General features: G+C 37.8%; 2 protein-coding genes across 3 annotated transcripts in view; both read left to right on the forward strand.

The window, feature by feature from the left end:
* tncb (tenascin Cb) overlaps positions 1-1,999 on the forward strand; it is a 34,619-nt gene extending 32,620 nt beyond the window's left edge. For both annotated transcript variants that reach the window (XM_079814018.1, XM_079814019.1), the window contains 2 exons: positions 396-559; positions 696-1,999. In XM_079814018.1, the coding sequence (XP_079670144.1) occupies positions 396-559; positions 696-806 (275 nt within the window). In that variant the 3' untranslated portion in view covers positions 807-1,999. The remainder of the gene's footprint in view (positions 1-395; positions 560-695) is intronic.
* A 785-nt stretch (positions 2,000-2,784) lies between these two features.
* b3galt8 (beta-1,3-galactosyltransferase 8) lies at positions 2,785-5,468 on the forward strand. Its single transcript, XM_079814020.1, has one exon. The coding sequence runs from the start codon at positions 2,914-2,916 to the stop codon at positions 3,892-3,894; it is 981 nt and encodes a 326-aa protein (XP_079670146.1). The 5' UTR covers positions 2,785-2,913; the 3' UTR covers positions 3,895-5,468.
* Positions 5,469-10,541: the final 5,073 nt, after the last annotated feature.

The following is a 10,541-nucleotide window of genomic DNA, read 5'->3' on the forward strand; positions in this document are numbered from 1 at the left end:
TGTGTGTGTGTGTGTGTGTGTGTGTGTGTGTGTGTGTGTGTGTGTGTGTGTGTGTGTGTGTGTGTGTGTGTGTGTGTGTGTGTGTGTGTGTGTGTGTGTGTGTGTGTGTGTGTGTGTGTGTGTGTGTGTGTGTGTGTGTGTGTGTGTGTGTGTGTGTGTGTGTGTGTGTGTGTGTGTGTGTGTGTGTGTGTGTGTGTGTGTGTGTGTGTGTGTGTGTGTGTGTGTGTGTGTGTGTGTGTGTGTGTGTGTGTGTGTGTGTGTGTGTGTGTGTGTGTGTGTGTGTGTGTGTGTGTGTGTGTGTGTGTACATATATATAATGCACAAAAATAAACACAATGTGATCATTGCTAGTTGTTTTAAAGTCTGACTGATTTTGTGATGATGCTCTTTTAAAGGCGACTCAATGACGTATCACCACAGCCGTCCATTCTCAACTTACGACCATGACAACGATATAGCTGTCACCAACTGTGCGTTGTCTTATAAGGGAGCTTTCTGGTATAAAAACTGTCATCGAGTCAATATAATGGGCCGATACGGAGACAACAGTCACAGCAAGGTACAAATTTCATAAGTGCTTTCTAATCTGTCATACAGTAGAGACGGATTTACATTTTTGTTTGAGTTCCCTGTAAGAGAACCGTGTGAATAGGAAAGAGATACATGTCAAGATAATTTAAATTGTTTTTCTCCAGGGTGTAAACTGGTTCCACTGGAAGGGTCATGAGCACTCCATCGAGTTTGCAGAGATGAAGATGAGGCCTGCCAACTTCAGGAACTTTGAGGGAAGGAGAAAGCGATCGTAAACCTGTGCGCTCTGGCTCCAACCAACCTACCCTCCTCTGCTGCCCATTCTTCCTTGTTCCTCCTGCATCATCTCATCCCCTTCATCTACCAAAGCCACTGCCAGGAGCCCAGTCTGCTCTCTACACTCTCCTATTCATGGAGAACAAGAACAAAAAAGTTTTCAAAGCTTAAGTCCATACACAGTTGTGTGTGTGTACCACTTCTGTTCAACAGTAAACCAATAGACTCATAGTGAAGTGTTTAACATTACACACTGTGCCTGTACATCATGAGCACACCAAAGACAGACACTCCAGTAACATCTATATAATACAATGCCGACTGAGGAGAGATTTTGAGTTTGGCTTGGTGCTTTCCAGTTAAAAAAATAATAATATTATTCTTTCTGTATATCACATACAGTTACGGTGGAGAGAGTTGAATGTTTGTGTGTGGTATTGTTTTTTTTTTTTTCATTGGATCCTCTTTCCTCATTGTTAGCCTCAAGAATACTATAACTTCTCGGTGAGAAGTTTAATGGCACATGATAACTCAGCATTTAATATGCAGAACTGTATAAAAATATCCAGTGGGGAGGCTCAGGGGGAGATCTTTTCATCTCTTTCTAGCCTGTCTGTGATCAATCTAAGTACCCATGCTCTCTCTCTCTCTCTCTCTCTCTCTCTCTCTCTCTCTCTCTCTCTCCCACAACTCATGCTCATCAGTTCTGAAGTCAAGTGGCACGTTTCTCGAACCGGTACCTTTACAGTACTGCTAAGTGTTCATTTATATGCACCTTTTGTCGTGTTTCCTGTACCCTATAAATATATTGGCATTCAGTCAGAGAGCATAAGAATCTTGATTTGTTGCTTGTTATCCTCGAAAAGATTTAAATGAAACAAAGGTTAAGGCAGGACCTATGTTCAATCTTTGGATTAAGTGATACTTTGAGCTTGTATAATGTTCAAGAATCATAAAGGAAAAGTTTGTAAAAAGAATTTTCTTGTTTGCAAAAAGAATTAATATACAGAATAAGTCTTTGTGTCTGCCCCTACCCTGCTATCGACTAAACCACTGACCCATACAATACCTGTGTAAATTATGTCTCGTTTTGGTATTTGAATATGTTTGTTTGTTTGTTTATTAAATGGGTGTACAACAGGTGTTTCTTTGTAACCCCTCTTACAATAAAACAGATTTTGTTTAATAAATTACGTTTGCAACATGTGCTTATTTGGACACACAAAATTAGCCTAATGTAGCATTTTCACATGTATTAAAAACAGTAATTCCCTAAGTGCAATCCGTAAACAAACAGCTGCTGCGTGTTTAACTTTATCTGATTGGCTGGCTGGCCGTTTATCACTTTATCAATTCGCAGCAACCAAGGCGATAGGTAATGGGGTGTTGGGGGAAACTTTATGACGAATGGGGTCGTAGATAATGAAACCCATATTTAGAAATTATGTGTAGGCATTTACGTTTAATTTGTGTGTTCTTTCTTTTTTAAATTGTTTCTTTATTCTTTACATTAGAAACCGGTCACGGATGTGACGGTCAGCAACCAAACATAGCAGTGATTTTTTCTAGTGATAACTTGTGTTGCCAGATAGTAGGCTATGTGCGAGGAAAATGCGTAGATGGATGAAGAACATTTGGCCTGATTTGCGATGATTTGTCCGAGTTTCTTTAACATTTTAAATGAAGAAACCTTGTTGCTTAATTGTGAATCCAAATTCAAGCAAATGTCTGTCGTCATTCAATCATTGTAAAACTGTTTCGCTTCTGTATTCTAGATGAGCAATCTGGCAACTCTGGTTAGAACACTCCCTGTGATACTGTAACTGGATATATTATACATTTCAAATCATTAACCTTTATAGCTTAGCGGGTTTATATTGTGCATAACATCCACATAAAACCGATAGAAAATGAAAGTTGCTTTACTTTAAAAGTGGTTCAGCAGTTCATTTATATTCGCTAAAGTTTAAAACGCGTTGAGCGAGGCAAGATAAGGGTTGGTCACGTCTGCTAAACAAACGTCTTAGCTTTCAAACCTGACATTCAAGTTGTGTAGGCTATCTGTCCAAAGTTTACGGGTCATGAAGTTTTTTGTTTCGTTTAAATATGCGGAAACGATCGCGGTTAAAACGTTTAATGTACCTTGCTGTCGCTGGATTGACAACACTTTTAGTTGTCGTCGCTTTCAACAGCTCATTACTTTGGCCGTCTCCGCAGAAGATTCCAACTCCTAAAAAGCTCCATGATGTGATCTCACCGTCAACATACAGATTCATTCTGAACCAGCCAGAACTGTGTGAGAAGAAGAGTCCTTTCCTGGTTCTTATGATTCCAGTGACTCCCAAAGGCAGAGAGGCCAGGACTGCGATTAGAAAGACATGGGGCCAACATGGCTTGATTCCTGGGGTGAATATTTTGCATTTGTTTGTCATTGGCCAGCCCGCACAAAGCGACCCAGTATTGCAGGAGCACCTTGAGTGGGAGAGCAAGGAATATGGTGACATTATTCAAATGGACTTTGTGGACAGCTACCATAATCTTACAATCAAAACAATGATGATTATGAACTGGATAGCCACTTACTGCCAGGGTGCCTGGTATACCATGAAGATTGATGCAGATGTCTTTCTCAATGTGCCTTACCTGGTGGACTACCTGCATGGCCAGGGCGAGTCCCCAAGGAAAGACTACATCACTGGTTCGGTCATCTCAGATGCTGTTCCTCACAGGGACAGCTTCAACAAATGGTACATCCCTGAGGATCTGTACCCAGACACCTGGTATCCTCCATACGTGTCTGGAGCGGCATATGTCTTTTCTACTGACCTGGCCAGAAAAATATCATGGGCCTCTAGATTTGTCCGGCCAATTCCACTCGAAGATGTTTATGTGGGCTTGTGCCTGCATGTCCTGGATGTAAAACCAGTTTACGCAACAAGATTTCTGGGACTCAGGAATCTTTTTGAGGTGCGCAGGCTTCATTATGAAAGGTGCACCTTTTCCAAGCGCATTGTAGTGAATGGCTTTAAACCACATAATCTTCTCCGCATTTGGCATGACTTTCAGAAGTCTCAATTTACATGTTGATACTATTTACCTTCATCAAATTGAAATCCTAAAATTGTATTAGAAGTAGGCCTACCTTGAAGCAGCTAAACTATTGTTTATAGGCCTAGGCCTACACTCCATTCCATTAACAAGGTTCACATCATTGTGATTCAGCACTTCCAAATGTGCAAGAGAACAAAATACAGTTTCACCAAAGGGCCAAGAACACTTGCAAAAAAGGAGGGAATGTGTTACAAAATAGTCATTTTGTCTTTTTGATTCTGTTATCTAAAGAAGTGTTTCACATCACCACTTCCACCCACCACATACCCTATTTATTTATTTACCTTCCCTCTCATATATATTGATTATTTATTTTTATATTATGATATTGTTCATTTCTGTCTTTTTTTCTGCCAAATGCTGGCTGCTGCATCATCCTCCAGAAAGCAAAAGGGTAAAAAACATGGGGTAATAGGCTACCTGAAGATGGGGGATGGGAGTCCTCAAGAAGTGTTATAGTGTGAAAAGAGTCCTAATATATATCAAAATCTATTAAGTCTGTTTTCAACATTTAAGAGACCGCTGATTGGCTGTTTTATGTGCCTTTTTGTAATCACTTTCAATTTAAAAATCATAGTGACTCTTATAGATATATCAGAAATATATTTTATAGACCCTTTTCACAGACTGTGATGACGCGTTTTAACAAAAAAATAACAAATTTCTCTCTTTTGACTGCCGTTTCTCACTCTATTTTTTTCCCCTCTTTTTGAAAGTTGTGAAATCACTATTGTGGCGTTTTTCTTTTGCTATTTGAGCAAATGGACACCATTTTTTTAAAATGTATTCTCTCATTCACAACCCAACTATGACGACTTCCGCTCTGAGAAACCCGGAAATGTGAAAAGGGTCTATTAATCAGGTTGCACAGAGTTGCATTTTAATGAAAGTGTGTCAATTCCAAATGTCACAGTTTATTGGAATGCTTTTGTTCCCGATATTCCTTGGAGGAACATTTGGCTGATTCCTAATAGAAACTTAATTACTAATTAGATGAGAGAAGTTTCCTTTCGAACCGTCCATCGTGTATACCCTGTTAATGCCTTTTTAAAGAAATTCAAAAAAGATATTGATACAAACTGTTTTTTGTAAACAGCACCCAGAGACTTTGGTTTGGCATTGCCATTACTCTAAATTACTGTGGAAAGACTTTTCCCTATTTGTTATTGAGAACATTGACAAAGATTTTTCTTTACTTTGGGAAAACGTTTTGTTTGGAATTGTTAAAAATGAGAATTTACACAAAACACAATATACATACTTTATCTTTTTATTTTGTTAACAAAATTTGATGTACATTTTCAGGTCAGAAACCACATTATTTTGGGACTATCGCTAACTCATGTAATCAAAAGGCTTTAAAAACAATTCAAATATGTAAGTCTTTTAATATTTTCCTTTGATGATCTATTCTGATATACCCATGTCTTGTAACATTTTTTTTATTTTTCTCTTTCCTTTTCTTTGTTTATTTGTTCTACATTATGACTGACTCATTCTTTGTTTATACATTGTTGTCAAATAATAATAATAAAAAAAAACAGTTGCATTTATTTAAGTGCTTGTGCTTACTGTTTTCTGTCATGAAACATAATTTGTAGCGAATATGATTATAATAGAGTTATTGGCCACCCATGCACTTTAAACAATAAGCATTTTATTTATTATTTTGCCATTTTTATCATATTTGTGATTATTGTCTCCGTTTCCTCTGTGTAGGCATATTACAATTTGAGCTGTATTTATACAGACGGGGGCGCTATTTCTCTAATAATAGCGAAGGTCTTAGGCCTATATATTTATAGAAAGACATTTATATTTACAATACAAAAGTAATTTGCTGTATTACAATAACTTTAATTTTAAATGTATTTAAAGTTTATTTGTAATCAAGCAGAAATGATTAAGACCTCACTTTCTTTTGCATTTACAGCCTGTGGTTGTAGTTTGTGCCTAGAAATCAGCTGTTCAAATAATCATTAAAAAAAAACCATTTAGCGGCTTTCTTAAAAAATAACACACCATGGAAAAGTAAATTCAGACAGTTTAATTAGATTTGCGGGTGGCTTATACACCCTTAAAAATAAAGGTGCCAGGAAGAACCAAAAAGGGGTTTGCACGGCGATGCCATAGAACAGGGGTCTCCAAACTCGGTCCTGGAGGGACCCTGTCCTGCAGAGTTTAGTTCCAGCGCCAAATAAACACACCTGAACCAGCTAATCAGTGTCTTACTAGGCCCAAGTAAGACACTGATTAGCTTGTTCAGGTGTTTTAATTGGGGTTGGAGCTAAACTCTGCAGGACAGTGTTTGGAGACCCCTGCCATAAAAGAACCATTTTTGGTTCCCTGAATAACTATTTTGTGAAAGGTTCTTTAAAGAACCATTCTTTTCTAACCATTTTATAGTCTAAAGCAGTGGTTCCCAACCACGTTCCTGGAGGACCCCCAACAGTGCACATTTTGCATGTCTCCTCAATCAAACACACCTGATTCAGGTCATCAGCTCATTAGTAGCTACTCCAAGACCTGATGTGGGTGTGTCAGACACAGAGGTGTCAAAAGTATTCACATTCATTACTCAGGTAGAAGTATAGATACTGGGGTTTAAAAATACTTCTGTAGAAGTTGAAGTATCAACTCAAGCTTTTTACTCAAGTAAAAGTGTAAAAGTACTGGTTTCAAAACTACTTAAAGTATAAAAGTAAAAGTAATGTGAGGGGAAAAAATGCCATTAAAGGGGTAGTTCACCCAAAAATGAAAATTCTGTTATCATTTACTCACCCTCAAGTTGTTGCAACCGGTATGAGTTTCTTTGTTCTGAAGTTTGAAAAATGTTTGTAACCAAGCATATTATATGCAATCATTGACTGGCATAGTATATTCCCCTACTATGGCAGTCAATGGTTGCTCTATCTGCATGGTTACAAACATTCTTCAGAATATCTTCAGAACAAAGAAACTCATACAAAACTCAACAACTTGAGGGTGAGTAAATGATGACAGAATTTTCATTTTTGGGTGAAGTATCCCTTTAAGGACAAAAGATTAGGCCGCGCCACAGTGCATACCCCACCTACTCAAAAAAAATTTTTCTAAAGGCCATAATGACTATAATGTTATATTAAAAAGTTCATGTTGAACATTTTTAGATGCACTTGCGTTTCAGCCGCATATTCCAATTGAAAATGAACGCATTTTAGGACAATGCAAATACATTAAAGAACCATATGTGTACTACTGAGCATTAACGCGTTTCATGGAGCGGAAGATTTGATGACTAATTGCCTATAAATATTGTAAAGGTGCAAAAAGTCAAAATTTAGAGGCATGTTATCAATAACCATTTTTTGAATGTATGATCAGTGTGGCCAGATTGGGTAGACAATTTCCAGCCCAAAATCCTCACCAAATGTACATTTATATAAAAAAAAAAAGGTTATTGATAACATGCCTGGTTATTGATAACAATTTTGCACCTCTTACAATACTTATAGGCAACTAGTCACTCCAAGAAAGAAAAAAAAAACTTTAACTGCCAAAATAATGTGATATTTTATTGCCATACCAATCAATGTTGATAAGTAAGTTACCATTTTATCTCCTTAAAACATAACATTGATGATAAACAAAATTAAAAAAAAATCCCAATAAAATGGATCAAATATGACTATATGTCCAGGTAGAAACCGTCAAAACGGCTATCCCTCAGAAAAACACATACATAATTTTCAATGTCAACAGTAAGAAGCCAATTTACGTGCAAAAAGTGCCCAATATAGAGATTGGAAAAAGCAATGTAATAAACAGGCATTTCACACGTTAATGCACACACCACTGCCAAAATGCGTAATTCATTGATACTGTACAATAATCCGTCAACAAATAAATAACAACAATGCGCTTACCTTTGCGTTGCACTTTGCTTTGACAAAACTACAGTATGTCTTTCGTGAAGTACATGGCACATGCACTTAGCGCAGTCAAAACGGATTAATCGTTGATTTAAACCTCTTTCAGCAGCTGTAGGGGTTGCTAGTTGCAGATGTCCTAAGTGTGTATATGATGATGGACAGGAGTCACGGTTATATTTATAGAGTATAGTCACTCTCCCACTCTTTACTGTAGATACAACTGACTGTATATTTATTCCACTGGTATAGCAATCACTGGAATATACAGCTACGAGTTATCGCGCTAAAAACCCGGCTAAAGTCATGAATGAGCGCGTCTGCCTGCTGATCGCTGATTGGCTGAAAGTACGTGTTCTTCGACGAGAACCCGCCCTATCTGGCAACATGGTGTGTGATTTGTGGAGGTGCAGGCGTGATTGATCGCCTACAACCCAATAGGGTGTCGGAAAGGTTTGTGTTTATCCTTCTCATCCAACCACAATCAAATCTGGATAGTTTTTTTTTTTAATGACAAGCCGGAATTAAAATATGCCGAAATGGAATAGGAGTAACGAGGCTATTTTTAAAATATAAGGAGTAGAAAGTACTGATAATTGCTTGAAAATGTAAGGAGTAGAAGTAAAAAGTAGGCTGAAAAATAATTACTCCAGTAAAGTATAGATACTCAAAATTTCTACTTAAGTAAGGTAACGAAGTATTTGTACTTCATTACTTGACACCTCTGGTCAGACAAAGGACACATCCAAAATGTGCACTGTTGGGGGTCCTCCAGGAACGTGGTTGGGAACCACTGGTCTAAAGCAGTGTTTCCCAACCACGATCCTGGAGGCACACCAACACTGCACATTTTGCATGTCTCCTTTATTCGACACGCCCATTTCAGGTCTTGGAGTCTCTGATAATAAGATGATCATTTGAATCAGGTGTGTTTGATTAAGGAGACATGCAAAATCTGCAGTGTTGGTGTGCCTCCAGGATCGTGGTTGGGAAACACTGGTCTAAAGAACCTTTCTGCACTACAAAGAACCTATAATAGTTCTAAACAAAAGCTCTCAATAGGTCTAGACAAACCAGCACTGTCCATACATTTGAATGGCTAAGCGGATAGACAGCAGCTTCATTATATAGGCCTACAGGTAAACAGTACAGCATAGTGTGCATTGATTATTACGTTAACCACATTTACAGTATCATTTTATTACAGAGAGTGATGGAAATGCAACATTATTAACATTAATGTTAAGGTTTTTGTATTTAGTGCTTTGGTCAAATGTGACCATACACCTCAACTATTTTTCAATTAAATAAATGTTCTATATTATAGTTCAACAATATTTATTGAATTTGAGGAGATCTTTTTCAACTAAATACTATTTGTGCAATAATTATGGTCCATTAATGACCACTTAAAATATTTTCTTCTAATATTTTTTTATTAGTTATATTACAATTAGTGTAGCTAATTACACTGTAAAATTTTTTTGAAAAATTGTGAAAATTGATCATTACATATTCGCCCAATAAAAGACTTCCAAATAATTATCCCCATGCAAAAATTTGCACTGTACTAATAATAGCTTAAGGTCTTCACTCAAAATTAAAATTGTATATTCACCGAACATATTTAATTGTGCTCAGTCAATCTATGAAGTCGAAGTGAAAAATCCATGTTGGACGAACAAGTCCTACGTCCGAAAAACTGTATACGCATGCGCAAAATGCACTTGAAAAAAACCGTTCATGCGGAGATTTCAAATGCAGAGCGCGGGAGCGCGAGCGCGAGCGGACTGCAGAGCCAAACCAGCCGTTGCTGATCTGAAGACCGAAACAAACATTCCCAAGAGAATAGAGATATTCATCGTCACAAGACGTTGGTGAGTATTGAGCACTGACATTATTCTCCAGAGTTTTGCTTTATGACCCGGTATGAAGTTTAAAAGACATTTTGTATAATCACGAGTTCATGCATTCATTGGTTTCATGAGTGTGTTCTCGTTTACCTCATAATTATCTAATGGTAGCCAATAGTTTTATTTTCCTCATGTCTTATGTATAAAATAATAGGTAATAAGTAAATTAAGTCATTTGTGTGATATGTGCGGCATGCGACTGTTGAACACGGTGCGTTTGGCGTCGGCCTCTTTCAGGGCTGGAGTTAATGCCTTTTAATAGCAAACACGTCTGTCAGGGTTGTTGCAGGGATGCGGCGAGGACTCAAAGATGCAGATAAATGGGTCTTTTAATGATAATAATAAAATAAAACAAGATGAAACAAAACTACCCCGAGGGGGAAAAACAGACTTGACTTGGCTAAGCTTGACTTGACTGGAGCAGGGGAAACATGAGGTAAATAAGACGACGATTCCGCACTGGACTGCAAACACAAGGAGATTAAATAGGGAACAAAAAAAAGAGGGTAACGAGGAAAGACAGGTGGGGCAAATGAATCAATAATCAGGAAACAAGGTGGGCGGGGTTATACAATAGACACGAGCACATGGCACAAAGAAACACTTGACAAGACATGTGCTCACACCAAACATGACATGAACATGCAGCTAATGAGAACTCATCAGCTGCATGTTCACACAAAACATGACAACATAAAAGCACGCAGCCAGTGAAGAACACCAACCACGTGCTACACAACATAAGACAAAACATGAAAGCACACGGCCAATGTAAATATGAACCGTGTGCTACACAGAACAC

Source organism: Gobio gobio, assembly GCF_949357685.1.
Source record: "Gobio gobio genome assembly, chromosome: 4".
NCBI lineage: Eukaryota > Metazoa > Chordata > Actinopteri > Cypriniformes > Gobionidae > Gobio > Gobio gobio.

Coding starts and splice junctions, on each gene's coding strand:
- b3galt8 (XM_079814020.1), top strand. CDS start 2,914: ATGCGGAAACGATCGCGGTTAAAACGTTTAATGTACCTTGCTGTCGCT.